The 23,580-nt window shown below is 38.0% G+C and overlaps 1 protein-coding gene across 42 annotated transcripts in view; it reads right to left on the minus strand.

Moving 5' to 3' along the window:
• RBFOX1 (RNA binding fox-1 homolog 1) overlaps nucleotides 1-23,580 on the minus strand; it is an 840,672-nt gene that overhangs the window by 273,608 nt on the left and 543,484 nt on the right. For 3 of the 42 annotated variants that reach the window (XM_054180672.1, XM_054180649.1, XM_054180685.1), the window contains exon 1: nucleotides 10,491-11,071. The exons of 32 other annotated variants lie outside the window; for them this stretch is intronic. In XM_054180672.1, the coding sequence (XP_054036647.1) occupies nucleotides 10,491-10,634 (144 nt within the window). In that variant the 5' untranslated portion in view covers nucleotides 10,635-11,071. Of the gene's footprint in view, nucleotides 1-4,679; nucleotides 4,710-10,490; nucleotides 11,072-23,580 lie in introns of those variants that run through there. 7 more of the 42 variants (XM_054180643.1, XM_054180684.1, XM_009898817.2 and 4 more) reach the window with 5 other exon arrangements.

A 23,580-nucleotide genomic window follows, 5' to 3' on the forward strand; every position in this document is an offset into this window, starting at 1 on the left:
TTTACAGAATTACATAATATGGGTGCAGCTTGTTTCCCTGTTTTCTGTTTGAAAAATAGATTGTTTAATAACCCATCAAAGCTATCTGTAAACCAAGGAAACAATAGAGCAGATGTTGACTGTTGTCTTGTGCCTCACAGACATAATTAAATACAATGAAACACTCACACACCCAAATAATAGAGGACAAACAAATAGAAAAATGGAACTCTATAAACATAAACCTCATTTACTGGGCACCTGTCTTCTATTAATCTGTGATATTTAAACCAGTAATGAAAATGGAAAAGAAGGTATTTGTCTGCCTTTAGACTACAGAACAAACTACAAATGAAAATTCCTCTCAGTATAAAGAAGCCTTAACTTTTGTAGAAGTAATTCCCACACAAGTGACTTTCACAAAGCTAAGAGGGAACTAAATTATCTGTTGTAATGCAGCCAGAATAGGACAGTTACATTTTCTCTAAGCAAAAGCTATATGAATCAATGACTCCAAATGATCCAAAAAGACAAAACCCACCGTCCCTGGTGTGTAATGCAGTTTTCAGATTCCCCTGGAAAGGCAGGTTCCCTTTAACTGCAAAACGTGCTCCCTGTGATTATTTTCCACTCTCCCATCCATTTGTTGAACAGCAATGGAAAGTCAAGATTAGATTCCCTAAATATCAAACCAAGTGTTTTATTTCCTAAAGAGTGTCTCATAACAGTGTTCAATAATCTATTTCACATACAAATTTGAGAGCTTCTTCTAAAATCATCCTTCTTTATCGTCCCTTCTATAATCAAGTATAGACAGATATTTTCTTTGATAATATCAATACTGATCCACTATTTGGGTAGCATCATTATGTAAATTATGTAACCTGTCCTGCACTTGGTACTAGGGAAAAAAGTTTCCACATACAAAACAAAACAAAACACTTTGAAAATTAGCACTTGCATTCACTGCAACAGAACATGGAAGCATATTTCTGCTACTAAGAAAAAAATTATCTTGACTTTAAAATGGTAAACGCCTTAATAAGTGTTATTAATTTTTTATTGCAGATAAGGAAAACAAAGATGCTTTGTTTACTGCAAATGTATTTTGCCTGTACATTTTATTTAGTTATTTCTAGGACACAATATAATGTGATCTGCATCTCTTTATGTTAATAAACCCACGCCAGCCTCTCTCCATAGACAACACCGTAATGTATAAATACCAAATGGAAAACAAATGGAAGTCTAATGCCACTGTGAAGCAAACCAATCAACCCTAAAACAGCTGAGATAGATCTCATCCAGTAGTTCATTCATTCTTTATAGAAAAGAAATGAAAATATTCCTAGGTGAATCAGATTAAAAAAAGAAAAAAAACAACCACCCTCAGCAGCTCTGAAAGGTTGTAAAGCACTAAATTCCTTTGATTTATGAAGGCAGCATCCACCGCACTGAGCAAAACAACTCAGCATGCCGGGACCCTTTTCCCTGAAATTCCTTTATTAACACAACCTGGCTCTGCTAGTGAACAAAAGCAGCGGTGCGGTGTGTATAAATCATTAACACTGTGCTGTGCAATGGCTGAATTTCCTGTGTGAGCTGGAAAGCCTTCCTGCACAACAGGGATTTTGGGGTTGGAATTGGCTGCTATGAAATGTACTTCATCATTCTCTGTGTTTGACGCTTCCCAATAGCTTTGTACTTTTCCTCTGCTTTCTCTCCCCCAAGCCCAGCAACTGCAATAGCAATTTATTGGATTTTATGCCTGCAAATAAAGGAAGAGAAAAGAAGGGAAGAAGCAAGCAAGCCCATTTAGAAGTAGCATCCTTCTCCCTTCATTTAAAGGTGGGTTATGTTCAAAGAAAACTAATAATAATGAATACATTTTTGATTTTTAAAATCCATTTAGTTTACCACTTTAATATGAACAAAGAACTGGAGTCACTCTTGGAAAACAAAAATTACTAAAAGTATGACAAACAAAGTCATTTTTCATTGGAGCATTTCTTCCGCTATTTTTAAGAGCTGGCAGAAAGGAGGACAGTGTCTGGACATATGGAACTCCTGCAAGTAGCTGTAGCAGTGTTTGTACCTCAGGTGTACCACCAGAGCAACAGCCAATTTCATGTGCACGTGCTAAGCGTCGCATTCCAAGTGGAGCTGGAATAGATGGCGTAGCGATGGGAAAGGAAAAACAGAGCACGACTCTTGGAATTGCAATTTCTGAACATTCCTGTCTTTTTGTAGTGACACACACTGAACTTTGATAGGGAACATCAAAGCTATTTACCTTGCCTCAAAAGCACATGCAATACAACAGAAGGTGAATGTTGTTTATTTTCACACCATGAAATGAAATAGCCTTCTCTTATAAGACATTCTGCACTAAAATATTCCTTTTGAGGCTAGACTTAGAAAAACTAAGGAGTATGACTGAGAGAGTAATGCTGGTAAAGCTGTCTCAAACCATATGCTGCCCATCAGGAAAAATGACACACATTAGAAAGGTAACTAAGGATACAATCAGTCTTCCAGCTAGGCCAGAGCATGAGTCCGAATGCATCAAGCACCAGCACCACCGACACAGGAATTTCTCGCCATCTAAGCAGTAAATATTTAAGACACTTGGAATGAAGTTTTGCAAAAAGTGAATGAGCTGAAATCAGAATAGGGAAACATTCCAGTGTGCCATTTTACACTTATGCAGCCATCCAGCAGACTAAGGATTACAAGAATAAGCCTGCAATGCATGCAGAAGTCCCTCTGCATTACACAATAATGACATTCTGAACGGAAATAAATGAAGCCCCTGCAGTGCTATTCTGTCAGCTTTTGAAAGTAAATAACTTCGCTTCTGACAAGAGAGACATTTTTTTCCTCCTCCTGCCACAGAGCATTAATTGAGCTATGCAGCCATGTAACATCCCAGTGATAGGACTAACACATGACAAGGAGAAAAAGCTTAAGAAAGGAGGGTACACTCATGGAATATATGGGCTGCCTAGCTTCTTTTTGACCCCATATTTTCACACTAGCTCTGTTTCGACAAGATTTTTTTTCTCTGAGAGAACTTTTAACATGTGGGGTTTTTTTGCCTCCCTCCATATCATTTACCATAACTTCGAACAAATACTTTAAATTCACACAGTCTTATGAAAGACAGGGCCATTATGAAAATACAAGCTTGCATTTAAAAACTTCTTGCTTGAAAACGTCTTGTTTGTGGAGAAAGTTTCTGGCCCATCATCGATACCTGTAAATGACTACTTAATTTACAGGGGGTTTATTTGCCAAGTAGAGATAATGAGGATAGCTCTGAGAGGCTATGAGAAGCACATCCAAAGAAGCAGTCTTTAAAACAACAACATAATAAAAAAATCTTAGTGAAAGTCAGTAAGGAATTGAGGCAAGCCATACCATAAGTAGAAGCATATACACACCCCAAATACATCTGAGAAGACAGTATTAAATTTCTGCACAGTTATCAAAACAAAGCAAAAGGAATAGCCAAGCTGTTACAGATGGGAAGATGAACCATTTCTGGTGGGTTTTGATATTAAAGGGTCAAAACGTAAATTAAAAAAAAAAAGGTCTAAGATGAAAGCACTTGAAATCTTATTTCTGAGCCTCTGAACATGGTAAGTTTTTCAATTTTAAAGTACCACACATTTTCTTTCCATATCTGTGGGAAAAAAAATATAAATCAGTGACTCACAGTGAACAAAAAAAATAATTCACTGAACGCTTCAGTTCTTACTACAGTATCTAATTTTGATTCTGCATGTGTTCAACACAATGAGAAAGAGCAGGATCAAAACACAGAGAGATCTCTCCACAGCTGGAGCCTGCTATAGTGCAAAAGACCAAAGGCCCAACTACAACTACTTAGAATACTATAGACATTAGATATGCTATTTTCTCTAATTAAATTCACTGGGCTGCTGCACTGACAGAGTAGGAGGGGAAGGAAAATGTAAAAGAAGTCAATGGCGCTGCACTAGGCAACTCAGAGGTAAATGAGCAATGCTAGCAAAGAAATGACAGGAGTTCCTCAGGAGAGCTCTTGTACTACACATCACACCTTAAAACTGATAAATCAATTGCACATACACCTTTAAAAAGCAGGAAAGCCCAAAGGATTCTTAGAGGGTGTTGACTACTTCCTTCTACTAACATTATTCTGACTCTATAAAACAGGACAATAAATTCTAGTGTCAATTTCCATCCCTTTAATTTACACTATATATTAAATACTTTAAAAAAAAAAAAAAAGAGAGAGAATTAATGTTAACATACTGAGAGTATTTATTCACCAGTTCAGAAATATGCACATTGAAAACCAAAGAAAACTTCAGTCTAGTATTGCATGGCTACTAGTCAAAAAAAAAACCCAACTAAATCTAAATGAACTGAATGAGGTGTCTGCTCGTTGCCTTGAAAATAAAACCCCTGCTTACATAACCACCACACACTTGCCTTGCCATAAAATACCACATCGCGTTTATTTTTATATATATATATATATTTTAATCCAGAAAATAACCATCCATATACATACTTAGCAAATATCAATGAATAGTGACAACTTACGAATCCCTCACAACCGAAAATCCAGCCATCACTTTTCAGCTGAAGTGTTTCAAAAGCTTCAAAGAGCCCAGTTATATAAACAATTATTCTAAGCCAAAAATATTCACCTGCTTCTGCCACATGGAAGCTCCTTTGCAACTGCTCTTGCTCTTATATTCCAAAGCAGGAAGTAACCTTCTTAACTGATTCTGGTTGGTCGGGGGATTTTTGTGTTTGGGGTTGGGTTTTCTTCTTCTTCTATTTTTTTTTTTTTTCCTTCCCTGGCTGGGTTTGTCTTCTTATTCCCCCCCCCCCCCCCCCTTCTTCTAGTACTTAGACAAGTACTTAACTAAAGCACCTCCTCTCACTATTGTTCAAGGGTCCTGACTCTGTTTGACAAGGCTGTAGTTAAATGCCCCAAACTAGCTCTTAATCAGACTGAGTACTGCTATAGCACTTGATCACTAAGCCAATTTTCATTACTCTCTAGAAAATAGCAAAACAGCTCTTGTAAGACAAAAGATATGTAAACATAGTAATCTGTTTTCAATCTGAGGTGGAGTCTCAAATGAAAGCTTCCAAGTTTACTAATGAATAGCAAATGATCTTATTTACCCCAACTAAGCTAAACAGCACATCAAGACATCATTTCTTGCTTCTGCATTAACAGCACTTCTGGATGCAACAGTGACTCTGGCACCTTTTGAGGACAGCTGAATTCATCCTCTACCATTCCCTCAGAGTGCCACACTGCCCCCTTAGGTGCAAATCCAGCCACATGATTATAGCACAGCAATTCCCTTTTTGTTTTGTTTTAGGAGGGTACTACAATATATATCTGATAAAGCACAGGTTTTTTTACCCTACACATATGAATAAACAGGCACTGTTTCTCTGGGAGCAGTGAAGCTGGTTAAATGAATCATAAAACCCTGAAAAGATTGCCTACCCTCAGTCCATCAGCTACTGGACAATTATTCAAGGCCCAGCTGTAAGAAAAACAGATGGTGAGTGAGCATCAGTAACGTGGACTTCTTTTCACTCATGCAGTCATAAGCAGGGTTTGTATGTTCTCACGTGAAAATTGCCATGAAATAGCAGACTGAGGAACAAAATCGTGCAAGGATTCCAATTTGTGAGCTAACAGATGCTTAAAATTTTCATGAGCTAAAGTCAGATTAACTTATTTTACAGGGGAGCCACAGAGCATTACGCAAAGAAAAGCAGTGTTCTTGTGACATGTTTAAACATCATAAACCATCAGTTATTGAATTTAACCAATATACCTGATCCTTTGAAGACTCACTAAAGTAGAAAATGCAAAAGACACGTATTTAGAACTGAAACTGCAATGGTGGCATTCAGCAATAGATGTGCTTGTGGTCTATAAAAACAGTAAACTGTATCCAGGAATTGTTCATCCATTTAGATTCTTTACACAAATATAGCACTAAGATAATCTGTTCTAATCCTTATTCCATTATTGACACTATTGACTACATCAATTGAAAATGCTACCAAATAAATCAACGTTGAATTAAGCCATGAAGAAAGAATATGATAAAAGTCTTGCAGACTCCTATAAATCATCAGATCCAGAAGCATGACATCAGTAACTGAGCAGGGAATTCAGCTTTTCTCCATAGTCATAAAGCTGAAGGCCCAAATAAAATTACGCTAATTTACCATGTAAGCACTAATGGAATCGCTGGGGTAGAGATGGGGGGGGTTTGTTGGGTTTTGTTTTGTTTTCATGGTGGATTCTTTTCATCACTGATACAAGAGCTGTACCGTGAACTACTTTCTTGTTAAAGACAGAAAAGGTTGATATTGAAGTTTCAGTTCAATTGTTTTCGATCTGTGAATGTCCACTATGAGGAATTGCTCCATTTAAGAGGAATTACCCTTTGTACAAGCCACTTCACTATTTAAACCAAAGCACATCTATCACCATTAAACAGACAAAATAAAAAAAAACAAAATTAAAAATAATGAGGGCAGCAATGTAGACTATGACATGAAACATTATGTGATGTTCCAAAACAACAGTTGACTTTGTTACTTCATTCAGAAAACACCATCTAAATAACCCTATGTCAAGGCAAATGTGTTGCATCATAAGGAAATACTAAGGAAATATCAGTTAACACAACTGAGCCTGAGAATAAGTGATAAATCCTAACTTACTGGCACTCAAAATTGTGCTGCAAAAATTACTTTACACTAGAATTTGCTGTAAGCTTGTGGTCAGAAATCATTTCTTGCATTGTTGTGTCGTATTAAGGAGAAAAAGAGAAAAGAGATGTAGTTAGTTGGTTCTAACACCACAAAATAGCACCGAATGATAAGGTGCACTACAAATCCAAGCTGCCTTTTCCTGTATCTTTAAATATTGACACTAAGGAAAATTCTAACCCAAAAACATCTACGCTTTCCCCAAGTGTCTCTGTCTTCATAATGACGCAGTAAAAACTTTGAAATCAAAACTGCATTACCTCCTCCAGTTTGTTGCTACTACTAATACAGTCATTTTGGTTTTAATGTTGATTGAAAACTCTTTCTGGTTTCTAAAGTTAGAAGCATATTAGTGAGAAAACATCCAATTCATTTTGGACCATTTCAAATAGCTTAACTAAGTCAAAAGCATCTTTCATTTTTTTTCCCCTTGGCTTTCTCAAGTTAGTATCTTATTGACAGGTTATTTACAATGCGAACTAGGCCTCTGTACTTTATTTATTTCCAGCTTTATTCTCAACAGTTAGGCTGTAAATGTTTATAGGTAAAGCATCCTGTATGTACAAACTGTTTCTAAAAAAGTAAGATCAGCTCCTCACTTAGCTATTAAAACATTATCCATGTACTTAATCTGGAAGACATCAGAGCAAATACTTAAGTTTCTAACTCTCAATAAAGTAGTAAAGCACTTCTGTGGGTACACTGTGGAAAACAATTTATCCATTTATACTAAACAAACTGACCCAGCAGTGTTAGTTTAGCAAATAAATAATAGCCAATTAAAAATGACTACCAAAACACAGACTTTGCCAAATGATTATTACAGCTCCACAGAAAACAATCACCCGCGTGGCTACATAAATATTTATCGACAGGAAGATTGGTTTGTCCATCTTGAGAAGAATGTGATGCCTTTTACAGTCTTTCAAGAAAGACACATGTAAGCAGTGCTAAAACTCACCAGCATAATCAGCAGATGCACACAAAATTACAGAATACATTATTTCCTAGATTCTAAACACACAGTAAAGTTTAACAACAGAGAGCAAGCTCAGTTGTAATACAGATGTCTGAATTCATTTTAATAGAGGTGGAAGTAAGCAGACATAGCTGAAGTGGAATTTTTAGAGGGGGGGGGAAAAAAACAAAAACAAGCTCAGTAGGTTCATGTAATGTCTATATACTGCTGGTTGCAGGGTCCACAGGCAGGGGGGAATCACTAGTTATTAAGTTGCCAGATAAAGCTTTTAGGTTACCAGTATTTAAGATCAATAGACAACTTTATAGAGTGAGAAAGACATTTACAGTTTCACTGAAATAGTGATATTTGCACTACACATACAAAAACATATCAGATATGGGAAACCAGAAAAAGAAAAACCCACAAAAACCAAGTAGACTGTCATGTTAGAAGTTTATTCATGTTTTTCAACAATATGAAACACTTCTTATTCTTTCCTATTTAAAACTAGAACCATGTTACGTTCGCTTTGGAAGTAATGTCACCACAAGACTATCTTTCTGCCTGAATAATGTTGAGGTAAAGTAATATCGTTTCTAGAGGAATACTTAGCCAAAGAAATGAAATAAAAAATCATATCTCAATTAGGGTGACAACTATCTAACTCTCTAGAAATCCAGACTAACTAAAATTCCAACCAGCAACCAAAAGAAGCAACAAGCACAGCATTTTGAACCTGCACAATTATCAGGAGGAATTCAGAGGACTTTTAAACTTAGACATAACTGTGATTAGTGGAGACAGAATGATTCTAACCTGACAATGGGATTAATCAGACAAGAAAGCTAACATTAAAAAAAAAAATAGGAAAAGGGATCCTTTCAGTGTGGCAGTTAATCCACTTAAAGAGTTAAAAATTATCCACTAGATATAGCACTTTGTAAAGTGCATTAGCAATCACTTCTCATCTTTCTCTCAAATGGAATAGATGGAATTGAATTCACTGTTTTAAAGTAATCATTATGGTTGCACAGTTTCTTAAACGTTAAAGCAGTGCCATACTATAGATGTGTTTGCATAATGATACTGCAATAGCTCACATAGGAAGGTTATTGTAGCACCTAACCTCACCTTTATGTTACTCTTTACCAGCTCCTTGTGTGGCCATGTTGACCTCTCACCTTAATTCACATTTTTCTTTTCAAAAACTGGATCTTTAACACACAAACTCAAAAGAACAAATCCAACAAAATGCAAGACTTCATTTTTCATACAATCATTAAGTGTACAAGTCACACTGGACCATTAAAACTGATCTATAAATTTCCAAAATGTATCCAGAACTAAGAACACACATTTTAGTTATGACATGCAATTCATGTAAATATTAAAGACATCACATTTATTTGATGCAAATTTTAATTGCAGGCATATGAATCCCTCCCACACACATGTATAATCTAGGGCGTATACAGGAATCTTTTATTATGCACTCCCAGCTGTAAGTCAGAAATGGTTTATACTACACTTTTGAAGCAAAAAGAGCTACAAAAGGGTTTATGCCCTGCAAATACTTGAGGTCTGTTCTTTCAACAGTAACAGAAAACAAATATTCTGAAATAAAAAGAAGCCCTAAATCTAGTATCTTTAATCTTTAGGAACAAACAGAAATACTGTCAAACATCATCCAGGCATTTGTAAATACAGAAATAAAGTTAGAGATGTTTCAGGGAAGTCAATATGCACATAAACTACCGTAGTGGAACTTGGAAGAAATATCCTTATTTCCTCCAGTAGGCACAAGAATTTTTTCTTCCCCCCAGAAGTTTCAGCAAAAAGTAACAGAAAAAACAGGGTTAATAATTTTTTTACGTGATAACATATTTCTGTCTTGGCTTCAGATACTACATCACTCTCTATAATGGTGGACTCAGTTATAAAAATAGAGAAGTAGAATGCAAAAATAATGCCAAACCACAATTTTTTAAAGAAATACATGTGCTATTATTTCATGTGATAAGAGAGAGAGGCTTCCAAATAGTAAATAAATTGGGGAAAGGGGTGGAAATATTTTAAAACACCCCTAGGAGCAAAAAGCACATGAAATGAATTAAAAAACATACAATCTTAAAACTGGATTAGAAATTGGCATTGTTTTGCTGATAACAGAACCTTCTTTTTCAAAATCCATTCTAATACACTTCAGTGACAAGTATGAAGTCTGCACAGATACAGCTTTAGAAATCTTTTTTTTTTTTTTTCCCTCTGCAAACTAGAAAAAAATCAGCTTGATTTTAATCAGCAGCATGTTTCAACACAGACTTAAAATTCCTGGCTTCAAAGAAGGCTTAAACAAAATTGCCAATGGGCACATTTACATTAGAAGTATAATTTATGCCTGCAAGTGAATAAAGAGCAGTCCTTTATGGCTGAAACTCTGCTACAGTATCCACGAGAAATGCAGTCAAAGTACTATGCTAAATATCTATAAACAGCACCAATAAAGACATGGGGGGGGGGGGGGGGGGGGAGAGAAGCAGCTATGCAAAAGCTTCATGCTTTGTTAAAACATATTTTCTATTCACTCTCACCATTCCTAAGTGCAGGCACAACGTGCACTCCACACAGTAGGAGACATTTCCACAGCCTATTCACACAAAAAAATACCTCCAAGATTACAAATCCCCCAAACGATGCTGACAAAGCAGGCACTATAGGAAAAGAAAAAGTTAAGGAAACTTACCTGCTGTAAGTACATAAAAGTCAAGGCACAGGAGAGCTGGGGACACATGCCCACATTCGGCAGTGCCACGCAGGTTGCACCCGTAAGGGGATGCTGCATGGTGTTGCTCTGAAGTCTACGTAGAACAAGTGAGGGGGCTTGCATGCAAGCACGTTTGCCCTATCTTGTCACTATGCTTTTTTCCTTCTGATTATTTAAGTAAGAAACAGTATTTCTTGAATGCCTTTTTTCCCCCAGCGCTAGATCTCTACATTCATTTGTCAGCTAAGGCAACTTGGTAGATTTGAACTACGAATTTTTAACAGAGAGGAAAAAAAGAAGACACAGCCTGCAGCCTATTGATGAGCAAATGGAACTTCCTCAATGACAGAGAGAGCTGAAGCTTGTCTCACAACAGTAGCTGCTGACTAGTAGAGAGAGAGAGAGATTGACTCAGTGAGGCTCAGTCGGCTGGTGCTGATGCTGCACAGCTTCTCATTTGTCAAATGGGTCCTAGGGCAGGGTCTTTACCACTCACCAAAATTCAAATACTGCATTTTAAAAATCCCTGGAGAGGATAGGGAAGGAGAGAAAGTGAGCGTGCTGCATCACAGGCATCCATGAGATCTGGGCAATTAGTGTCATTGCCCAGCGGGGACTGAATGCCTGTTATGATTCCGCACGCACACATACACACTCACACACACACTTTTTTTTCCCCCCTCCCCTCCCAGGACTCACACCTGACATAAAAAGGGCTTTCCCCTTCCAAGAACAAAAGTATGAAACACAAAGTGAGGATGGGAAAGAATCTTGGCTAGCCAAGAGGATTCCTGCAAATACACAATACTATCAGGAAAGGAGCTTTTTAAAAATAGAAATTAATTTTATGTCTACGTTTCGTTCACCATCTAGCTTCCCAGAGAAGCCTATAAAAGCATTACAGTGAAACTGTGGAATATTTGTTAACCACTGCAGCAGAAACACCAGGAATGAAATAAGATTCTCTGGCACACTGTGTCTACTTTACTGGGGGAGGGGAGCAGGCTTGGATAAAGGCTGTATCTTAAAATTGGTCTAAACCCCATCTCATCTAAAATTACAAATCTGTTTGACAGCTAGTCAATCCATTATAGAGGACTGCCCTATCAGGTTACATGGAAAAAATTACATTTGCAATTTTCACAATTTAATGTTTACTTTTCTTACTTTTGAGAGTGATACCTCAAATTAGTATTCCACTCTTGCAGGCTTTTTCCTCCCCCCTCCCCGACCCCCCCCCCCCCCTTTATTTTATGGAGTAATAATTATTCATTAGTAGATCTAGTTAGTCTTTATGTAATAAAGTAGGATGTGACCTGCAAATCAAATAATTTATATTACAGCTTGTCCTTGAGGTACTATATTACAGGTCCCTCTCTCTCTTTCTTTTTTTTTTTTTTTTCTTAGATAGAACTCAAGTATAACAGAATATACCACTATTTTTAATTAGAATTTGACAAATGAATAAAGTATTAATCCTCCAGGAAAGAAGGTCAAACCTCAAAGCACCACCTGAGGTTTTGAAGGGGTTCCTTTCAAAAAGACTCTGCAGAAGATTCTAAAATTACCTATTTTATAGGATATTTAACTCCCACAAAAAAAGGACATCTTAGATCAAGAGTTTAACATTAACAGAAATAAACAAACAACCCACATACAAGAGAAATCAACAACTGGTTTGATGTTACCCTTAAAAGCAAATACTAGCCCCCACTTAGCTGGAAACAGGTACAAAAGATGTCCCTGCAACTCAGGCACTGTATTAGGAAAAAAAAGCAAAACATTCTTTTTCTTTCTTCATGAGCGCACACATACCTGCACCCACACAAGCTTCAGAGACTGATTTAGATCCACTAAGTCTTCATGCAACGCCCCCAAAAATCTCCAGCAGAATCAGTTGTTATGTGATTTTCCTTCTCAAAAGCAATCAATGTAACAAAACCAACATATTTAGGACTCAGCAATCAGCACCAGAACACTCATTCAACACAGGGATTGTTTTCTGGCGTAGGAAACAGCCATGTTTTTCCGGTTTGCCATAGACTGGTCTCCCAGAACAGCCCAGACAGGGTAATCTGTAACTTGTGCTGTTCTATACCACAAGAAAGAAAACAACAAACCGACCCCAAACAACTAACAGAAATAAATAATAATAATAAAAAAACCCCACAAAACAACAAAAACCCAACCAACTGAAAAAACCCACACATGCCATAGAGCAAGAGGAAGTGAGGAGAAACGAGCTCTCTCTATATCCTTTCTCCTTTTCTTTCATTCTTTTTCTCTGCCTTAAAGCAGTCTCCTGTTCTGACAGGAGGATGTCATGCTTTGCTTTTTTTTTTCCTTTTTATTTTTTTTCCCCTAGCACAGAAAGGCTGTTATTCTGCAAATGCCCTAAGCTGATAGATTTTTTTCCCTTCAGCTCATTTTCATATGAAATACCATAAATAATACATGGAACTTTAATAAGACCTTATCAGAATGTTTAATGAAAAACAAATACGTTATGTAAGGAGGCAAATAACCAACTCGTTCCACATTATGTCAAAATCAAAGGCAGCACACTTCCTAGCCAAACAGTTTGGAACTATATAAGTCTATCCAATTTCCCAAAGTGACGTTCTGGAACGTGGTGATGGTCAAGCAAAGTTTCTTCTGTCTATTGCACTATTTTACAGCTAAAAGGATAGCCATAAAACAGATTAAACTCTTAAAAGCAGTGCACTGAACAATTACTTCAAGAGAATTTAGTAGTGGGAATGTAGCTAATATTAATTGCAGAAGTAAGTTTCTCACTGGTCTTTCATCCTTAATTTTCACGTTTCACAGAGCAAGAGAAATATGACCCACACATACAATGAATTCCTTATATTTCTATCATTAAAACAAGAACATCAGTGTTTTAACTATCTAAACCACTGACACACAGAGAAGCAACAGAGAAACATACATAATTCAGCAGTGCAAGAGACCTAAAAAAGAAATAGAATTCTTTAACTTGATATACGCTGCTTCAAGAGATGCCGGGGAAAGACACGACCAATTTTCACCCTTTCCAAGGATAACCTGTCATTAGGTCTCAAAAGAAAAAAAAAGGTAACACAAATGTGCTTTATTTTTACACAAATAAAATCGATGTTTCTTCTTTAAAACCATTTCCTTGTTTGTACACACTCTTCTACCAAACCCAACCCATTAATCACAACCACATTCCAAGTTATGGCTATATATACAGCAAGCGCCACCACAAAGTTGCCAGAGGTACATGAATGACTGTAGACACTCTGACCTTCTATCCTCAGGCACAGTAACAGCTGTGTTGTAAATACAATGCAATTTCACACAGCAGCATATGCCCCATCAATATTTCATCTACAAATTATTAATAACTTGATTTTTTTTTTCTTATTCTCTACAAATCAATGTGTGCAACTGCAAAACTCACTTTACCTACATCATCTTCCAGTTCCCTCAGTGCTGCTGTTGGTAACTCACCTCAGGTATCCCACACTCTGTTGCTGATATTATCAATTCGATATCAACTAACAACGACAAACCTGTTTCAAAACAAAAGGAGGATACCAACCTACACAATCCCAATCAGCCTTTGTGGGAGTTCAGTTAGAAAGGTAGTTCTTCCACAATGATAACAGAACCATCTGAGGTGCAATGCCTACTACACCACTACCCCTCTCCCACCTGTTTGGATTGTCCCTGTCACAGCATCTAGCCCATGCAGAGAACCTGCAGACAGCCAGCTTCTTCCCCCATCCGGTAAGACTGCCATTTAAAAAATACCAACAACAATGTGCTGATCAATCCTGAAGATGCAAATAAAACCAAAGAACCTCTGAAAGAGAGCAAAAAAGACCCAGCAGTCTTTCTCACACAGCTGACATGCAAATATAAAAACGCTCTTTGATTTACAATGAGAACAATTACGATTTATTTAGTATAACATGTTCCGCTGAAAACCATCCGCTCGGTTTGTTGCAGTCTAGTACTCAGCTCCTACTTCTCAGAACTTAAATTCCCATTTCACATTTACAAACACTCAGCCTAGAAGTTAACTTTCAGAATTATCACCACAGACTGCCTAATCAGTTAAACCTTTTCCATCAAATGAAAGAAAGATCTCAATGAGATCAGCTGCAAGGCCACATCGTTTTACACATCAAACTTGTCTCAGGTGTACCCTACCCTAAGAAGTTTACAGCATTTTGAAGACTGTATGCCTCCAGACATCAGGCATTTATTAATATAATATGATAGCCACAACTACATATTAAATTATCCATGTGATTAATACATTTCCTTCGCAACTTTATAAAATTGTTGATGTGGCATCAAAATAATTCAGGCAAGTGGTACAGAAGCTACTGCTGGTGCAGTCTTTTCACTCAACACTCCTTTTCTAGCAACACAGGAAAAAAATAGCTCCCAGGACTTCAAATCAGGAAATGCAGCATATTATGAGCCTAAAAATAGAATACTTCATTTACACATTTTAACAAATTAGTAGCAATCATTACTATCTTTGCCTTTACTCCACACAGCATTCTATTTTCTTCTATGTGTGTGTTATGCTTGTTTTTTTTTTTTAATAACCTAGAGAAATACCACTGATGTTTTTTAAGTATTTTGCTTTGCCAAGAAGACTGAAAAAAAAAAGGTTTTCCTTCTCTTATTTTCAATTAATGGGCATCGTCTCATGCTTCCAGTGGTATTTTCTTGTCATGAAAAGCCCTAATTCTAATTTAAGGTTTCTGTTAAGATTGCTCTTCTTACTAGGTCTTTGCACAATGATCAAGACATTAGAGGCTCATGCTTACCTCAGGCAAGTAAGAATCACTAATTTTCTGTTTCTATTAAGCACTGCGTTACGTCCATTGACTTCTCCAGTGTTTCATACCCAGTGTCTTACAAAGACTTTGTAGTACAGTTAACCTCTTCAGCACCACTTAGTTCATAGTTCGTAAGCATTCAACACTCACTCAGTTTTCGCAACACAAACAGCCAAGAGCCCTCATTCCCACCATCGTGTTCAGGAGGGGGGAAGGTAACAAAGTGATTAAATAGACTAAAACGTTCAGCACTTAAAAAGTGACAGACACCTCCAAGCAGAAGATATATGTTCCTTGCCAGGCCTTATTTTCCTGAACTCCAGTATCTAGATATTCTGTAGAAAGCAAGGGGGTTGGGGGACGGCGGAGGGGCAGGGGGGGTGGGAAGAAGACAGCCCTAACGACCTGATTCTGGCTCAGGTCTGGGCGAGTCGGCAGCAGTGATTTGTGAAGAGATGGGCTGCTTTCCTGGGGAGTGCTCGGTGCGGGCAGCAAGGGCTGCATGCCGGCACGGGAGCCCTCCCTCCCCTGTCAGCCGCTGCTCTCTCTGCCCGCGGTCCCGGCGGCCCCGCACGCCGCTGTACCGGGGACTCCATCTAGCGGGGACGCGGCTCACATCAGCCGCCGCACAGCTTCCCGTCGACCGACCCGCCGCTGTGCCCGGCTGATCCCGGCAACGCCGTTCGCACATCAAGGGCGATGAATGAATGAATGAAAGAACTGCTAAGATTAATTGCAAGACTACCTGCCTGGATATCCCGTCGAGAGACACAGAAGAAAATGCCAAGCCTTTTACAGCCAAAGGATTTCCTTATTAAAAGTTGTTCATAATCTAAATAACATTAGATATCTGATTGGACTTACTGGCCTCAACAATGAGAAGCTATTAATTAATGTAAGAGAAAAAATAATATTAATCTTAATCTACTGAGTACTCTGCATAATGATGGCAAATTCAAACAATGATAAGAAAACTTTCTAAAATGTACAGTGGTTGACTAGCCAGCAGAGAGATTTGAATCTAAGTTTTGTGTGAACTGCTTCCTGAAGAAAAAAAAATCCAAACAAACATACAAACAAAACAACAACAAAGCTCCAAAACTCTCTCAGCTGGACACACAACACAGTTAAAGACTTTTGGGTGTGCCTTATGTTTTTCCACTTATTTTAGAGATCACGTAGTTTTTGAGTGTTGTTTGTTTGTTTCTGTATATTTCAGCAAAGTGCTGCTTATCAATATTTTGCCAGAATTTTGAAATAGATTTCCTGAAGGGAAAAAACAATAATATGTGGAAAGTTTTTGGTTATTTTTTGTTTGGTTTTGGGTTCTTTTTCTAATTTTTTTTTTTTTGCCTCCCAACGTGCCTCCCCCCCCTTTATTTCCTAAAATCAAGCCTTTAGGAAAAGTTTGAATCCAATGGTTAACTCTATCTGCAGCCCTCTGTACACAGTATTGATCAAATACATGAAGCTGGACTTCCAAATGGCAGACAGGAACAAGGAAGTGCAAGAAGGAAAATCCTGAGTACAAACTTGTCAGCATGTACTGTGTTCAAGTTCAGAAAGAGGTTTTTTTTTTTCCCTTTACCATTTTAGCATGAAATCAATAGGGAATGCATAATTTTTTTAGATGTGTCTGAGACTGCACAGCAAATAGTCACCAATAAGATTTTCAGCTGCCACACAATCTGGCATCACGCCTTTCTGCTCCACAGCTCCCAGTTGCATTCAGCCCATTGTCGATGTGATGCCACTTTTTGGCTCCTTGCCAATCTGTTTTCGTAATTACTGTCATATAAACTGATATTTCAGAACTAGAAACCATGTTGCTGTGAGATAAGCCCATTGGAGTTACCCTTTGTGCTGTGTTAAAGCAGTCTATTGACTTGTTACTTGAGAATCTAAATGTTCCATCAACATTTCCTGCAATATATAAAAGGATACTGAGGTTTTGGGGTTTTTTGAGCACAAGACAAGGAATTACAATTGAATATTATCAAGATTATGAAAATGATTGCTTTTTCTCATTGAAATGTTACTTTCAGAGTTTTTAGGTCTTTTTATTTTTTTAAGATCACAGAAGAAAACAGTGTCCTTGAATAAAGTATTTATATTAATAAGTTTTGGCAGGCATCATTTTAATGTGTAAAATACCCAAAGAAGTGGTTTCTCCTATCCAAATTATCCATTAGCACAACAAGGCTATCCTAAATTACATCATTACGTATGTCAACTGAAGTACAAAGATTTTGGTGGGATGAAGGGCAGCTTTATTCTTACAGAAATTGAACAAAATCAAAGGTGACTTAGAAGACATGTGGCGTCCCGGCTCAGGCAACATCCTATCATCAACTTAACCCATTAACACACCCAGAGGCAATGGCAAAGAAGCCAACACAAATGTCAGTGGAGTGTGCCAAAAAGCCAGATGCCATCACTGGAAAATAATTTCCCCAGGTTGGTATCTGGGCCTTCTGCCTGTCATGTGAGGAGGAGAAAAAGCTGGGCAATCATGGTTATTTTGGGGTGTGTATAGAACATGTTTCCCTCTCTTTACAGCAGTGTTCTTGGCTAACTTGTATGGGGCATCTTAGCAAGGAACCAGGCACATCTAAAAACACTTATCTATTCCAATTTGTGCTTTTGGGCAGAATGGAATAGAAAAAAAAGGGGAAGGGGACAGGAAGGAAGGCAGAAGAATGCACAGCAAAGGAAAAAACTAAAGCAATGCATACTAGGATTACAAAAAGAAATGTTTACCTTTCATACTTCTTATAGTGTTTGTTTATTTTAGTATTTTCAATAGTGAAGCTTCAATATTTTCTCTAACTTTCCCTAAGTCAGATCTCCTCTGTAAATCAAACAAATTCTTGATGTGTTCTCTTTGCAAAGACATTCTTCATAGCAGGTTCAAAGAAGTAACATCAAACACATTTATTTTTTCTAAAATTTAAACTGTATTCTTTCATGTGATTATTCATATTATTCTGTTATGCCTGGAAAATACATCCATATATGTATCCAAACAGTATCTGATTACTGCTTTTTAAAGTGTTGGACTCATTTCTGGCACTGTTATCAGTAAGCAGACTTATCTTAATAGGCCTAACCATTCTAAACTTTTAGATAAAGTGCCTGCCATAATTTGAGTGGCCTCCAGTGACAGTAGGACCATTGAAAACTACATACTGTACCTAGTAACTAGTAGTGTTTTCATAGAATCATAGGATCATAGAATGGCTCAGGTTGGAAGGGACCTCAGGTCCAGAACATCAACTTCAACCTTCCCATGATGGGCAGGGATGTCTCTCAACTACAGTTGGCTGCTCAAGATCTCATCCAACCTGGCCTTAAACAGCCCCAGGAAAGAGGCATCCACAACCTGCCTGGTCAACCTGTTCCAGAGCCTCACCAACCACATACTGCAGAACTTTTTCCTAAGATCCAGTCTAAACCCACTCTCCCTCAGCTTCAAACCATTCCCCTTTGTCCCCCTGCTAGACAGCCTTATGAGAAGTCCCTCTCTAGGCTTCCTGTAGGATCCCTTCAGGTAATGGAATGCAGCTCTAAGGTCCCCCCGGAGTCTTCTCTTCTCTAGGAGGAACAACCCCAGCCCCCTCAGCCTATCCTCATAGCAGAGGTGTTCCAGCCCTTGTGGCTGTCCTCTGGCTTTGTTCCAACAGCTCTGTGTCCCTTCTATGATGGGGACACAAGAGCTGGACAAAGTATTTGAGTTGGGGGTCTCACAAGTGCAGAGTAAAGGGGTAGAACCACCTCTCTTGCCCTGCTGGCCACACTCCTCTTCATGTAGCCCAGAATACAATTTGCCTTCTGGGATTGCATGACCACACTGCTGTCTTATGCTGAGCTTCTCACCAAGCAGTACACCCAAGCCTCTTTCTTCAGAGGTACTCTCAATCCACTCTGCACCTGGCCTGTATTTGTGCCTGGTTTGTTGATACAGATGTTAATATTCTAGTAGTGAGTTATGTTTCAGGAATGACTTTTCTTTGAAACAGAAGATAAGTTTTCAAATTCTTGTCACACATTAATATGTATTTTAATACCTAGCTAGCTATAAGAAAGTTACCTCACTAGCTTTTACAATAAATCCAAAATTCTTGAGGAAACCACCCACGTATAAAACCACTACCACAAACGCTGACAATCAGTCTGACATCCAATCTGTTTGCAGCCTACAGCCACAGAAATAGAGCACTGCAAATTCCAAAAAAAGATCACCAACATTTCCCCTAGTTGAAAGTACTTTAAAACTTTCTTTTTTTTTTTTTAATGACTCAGAAGTTTTGCCCCTGCTTGGTTCATCCTTTCTCCAACTCATAAGAATAGAATAGAATGCAATACAATAAACCAGGTTGGAAGAGACCTTCATCATCGTGTCCAACCCATCATCCAACACCACCTAATCAACTAAACCATGGCACAAAGCACTCCATCGAGTCTCCTACTAAACACCTCCAGTGATGTCGACTCCACCACCTCCCTGGGCAGCCCATTCCAATGGGCAATCACTCACTCTATGAAGAATTTCTTCCTAACATCCAGCCTAAAACTCCCCTGGTGCAGCTTGAGACTGTGTCCCCGTGTTCTGGTGCTGGTTGCCTGGGAGAAGAGACCAACCCCCAGCTGTCTACAACCTCTCTTCAGGTAGTTGTAGAGAGCAAAAAGGTCTCCTCTGAGCCTCCTCTTCTTCAGGCTAAGCAACCCCAGCTGCCTCAGCCTCTCCTCATAGGGCTTGTGTTCCAAACCCCTCACCAACTTTGTTGCCCTTCTCTAGACACCTTCCAGCAAGTCAACATCTTTCCTAAACTGAGGGGCAAACATAGACAATTAAATTATAACCACCTGAAGTTTTGGATGGGGGGCTTCAAAGAATAATAATTCATCAGACTGTCACCAACATTCAGGTCATTGAATTGTCAACAATTTTCTGAAAGCTCACCTTTAATAGCTATAACTGTAAAGTGACTACATCAGTGACAGCTGAGCCGTATGAGTTACGTGCTCATTTACAAAGAGCCAGTAATAAAATAAATAAATAAAGGAAATAAAATAAATTAGGATATTAAATCTCTCAGAGAAGAAAGAGATGAAAGTAAGAGTAAAGAAAAAAAAAACATTTAAACAGTGTAAGTGGAGTTCAGCCTGAACACCATAAAACACCAGTTTAGTTCAAAACTCAAAACACTTTTGTGCTGTAGCATAAGCAAAAGGTTTTAATAAAACAGTAATAAGATGTTTGAATAATTTGTTCTGTGAACTGTGAAGTGCAAAATGCTGGGAAGATTTATCACTTGCAGAATACAGTTCAAGGGCTTGGAAGAAGAAAAACCTGAAAATAAGAATTTATTTGTTACTCGAAGCAACACAAAACCAACTACTACTACAAAAGCAAATGAAAAGCTCAAGTCTGGTAATGAAGATGATCAAACCAGCAGCACACTGAGTAGGGCTAAGTCTGCATTTGGGGAGGGAGAGTCCCACGCACAAGCAGGCTGGGGAGCAACTGTCTGGAAAGCAGCTTTATAGAAAAAGACATGGAAGCAATGAAGGAAGAAAGAATAAACTCAGATGTGATACTGGCAGGCTACACTATTTCAGTTATTATACACTTGAAACTTCAAACATGCATAATACAGACTTTATTTGAGAATAGGGCATCTGATAATTTAACTCCAGAAGAACTATAAAGACCTCTGCACATGGATCTTTCACAATAGAAAAACCTTGAATTGCACAGTGTAAACCCTATTAACCTGTCAAATTCTTTATAATATGTTAAAAGTTTTCAAACTCCACTGCTGATGAAATTTAATGATACTGATGATTACACTTGTTTTTATCCTCATCAATGATTACTGAACCTAAAAAAAAAAAAGTTTTAAATAAGAATTCAGAAAGCAATAAACCTCTATTGTCCTGACCAGCTCTAACCACAACTTTGCTCTTACTCAGAGTTCTTCATGCTATGACACTGACATCTTTTTAACAGCTTTACTATGTTGTGAATGCATGCAAGACACAGGATACTGAAATTTAAGAGTGGGGAAAAAAAATCCTTTAGTTCTGAGACAGATGATAGCTTTTGAAGCCTTTTCAACTTCCTCCTACCTAGTGTGTTTCATTTAAGAATCCAGCACTACCCTACAAAAAAAAAGAAGGGTTGCTCTGTCAATGGGGTGGCATATTGAAGGAATGTTCATCAAAAACCTTTACTGTCTGCCTTAAATTGGGTCTCTGCAACCATGTTTGACAGCTGAATCAAAAACGATCTTCTGTAAGCTTTTTTTAAGCTTTGGAAAGCAATATTTGGAAAGTCTACAATAATATTTGGAAAGTCTACAGTTCACCTCAAGTTGTCTCTCTCTTTCTGATCAATGTATCTTTAAAGAGTTTGCCCTGAATTAATTAGCACTTTTATTTCGTATTTACTACTGTTGTATTTTCACCTTTAAAAAAGGATTTTGACTCTTCACAAGATCTCTTTTCCCCACAAATGTTTCCACAGAACATACAGGCTTGGAAACAGATGTGAAAATTGTCCAGCATCACAGTGTTTATCCCATCATCCAACCCATACTGAGGCAGCCATTTCAATATAGCACACCCTGGATACATACACAGCTACTTACCAACTAACTACCAATAATAAGGAGAAAGAGCTATTGGAGCAAGGTGAGGGGAGGCCCACAAAGATGATCCAAGGGCTGAAACACCTCTGCTATGAGGATAGAATAAGGGAGTTGGGATTGTTCAGCCTAGAGAAATGACACCTCTGGGGGAATCTCAGAGACACCTTTCAGCACCTGAAGAGATCCTACAGGAAACCTGGAGAGGGATTTCTCATAAGGGTGTCTAGCAATAGGAAATGGTTTGAAGATGAAGAAGAGTAGGTTTAGACTGGGTATTAGGAAGAAATTCTCCAGTATAAGGGTGGTGAGATGGTGGAACAGGCTGTCCAGGGAGGTTGTGGATGCCTCCACCCTAGAGATGTTAAAGGCCAAGCTGGATAAAACCTTGGGCAGCCAAGTCTAGTTGAGAGATGTCCCTGCCCATGGCGGGGAGGTTGGAGTATGTGATCTCTAAGGCCCCTTTCAACCTAAGCCACTATATGATTCTATGAAAAGACTACCAGTTACTAGCTACAGTATGTAGTTTCCAGTGGAAACTGTGGAAACTGTCACTGGAGACTACTCAAATTGTGGCAGGCACTTTTTCTAAAAGTTTAGAATGGTGACACCTACTAAAAAAAGTCTCACTACCGATAACATGGCCAGAAAGTATTCCAACAATGTAAGAGGAAGCTATCAAACAATGTTTGGATGCATATATTGGTATATTATCTAGATAGAACGATACATAAAGGAAAAATGTTATAACCTATGTGGTCGAGATCCCTGAGGATGCATTATGCCCTCCATGCCTACTGCCCCATTCATAGTCCTCTGAAAACATTTCCCATGAGTACAATAACTTGCTAAATACTTAAACATCATATTCATCATACCAAAATATGGACAGCACCAGCAAACACCATTCCCCTTTGCCTTAGTATCAGAAACTCCTTGTTACCACTCAGAACATGAGATGGGTTAGAACGGTTCTGTATTCACCATACCAAACTGTTGTGATTTGTTCTGTATGCTAATCTAGTCCTGTTACTTAGTTATGCAAATCTTACAGTATAAATTATATTAGATTACTTATAAATATTCTTTTAAATCAATGAGGCTTTGCAGGTAGATGTTTATTTGGTTACAGATTTGTTTTTTTTTGCTTAATCTATTTAAGCAGAAGAAAATCAAATCATAGTTAACTGTGTAGGTTTATACCACATTAACAAATGTGGCTATAAAGTAAAAGTTGGTTTTGTTAAATTGCTACACAGATCAGCATGACAGGAGGAAGACTTGAGCTGGAGTTGTTTATTCTGTGACATTTTCAATGCTTGGTGTGCTTAGCTGCTACAGAGAAAATTAACAAAGGTTACTATGAGAAAGACTTGATGGCTACACTCAATAGTTGGCGGAAAGAGAACACAAAAAATAGGGAGAAGTAGAAAATCACCAACTGAAAAGGTATAACAAATGTTTGTGGCTTGGGTAGTAATGGATAACAGCAATATTTTAGGGTGAATGCTGAAAACAAACATGTAAGAAACCCAGAAAAAGAAAGGCACTACCCTAAGACAAGAGTTTTTTTGG

This window comes from Dryobates pubescens, chromosome 4 (genome assembly GCF_014839835.1).
Source record: "Dryobates pubescens isolate bDryPub1 chromosome 4, bDryPub1.pri, whole genome shotgun sequence".
Classification (NCBI taxonomy): Eukaryota; Metazoa; Chordata; class Aves; order Piciformes; family Picidae; genus Dryobates; species Dryobates pubescens.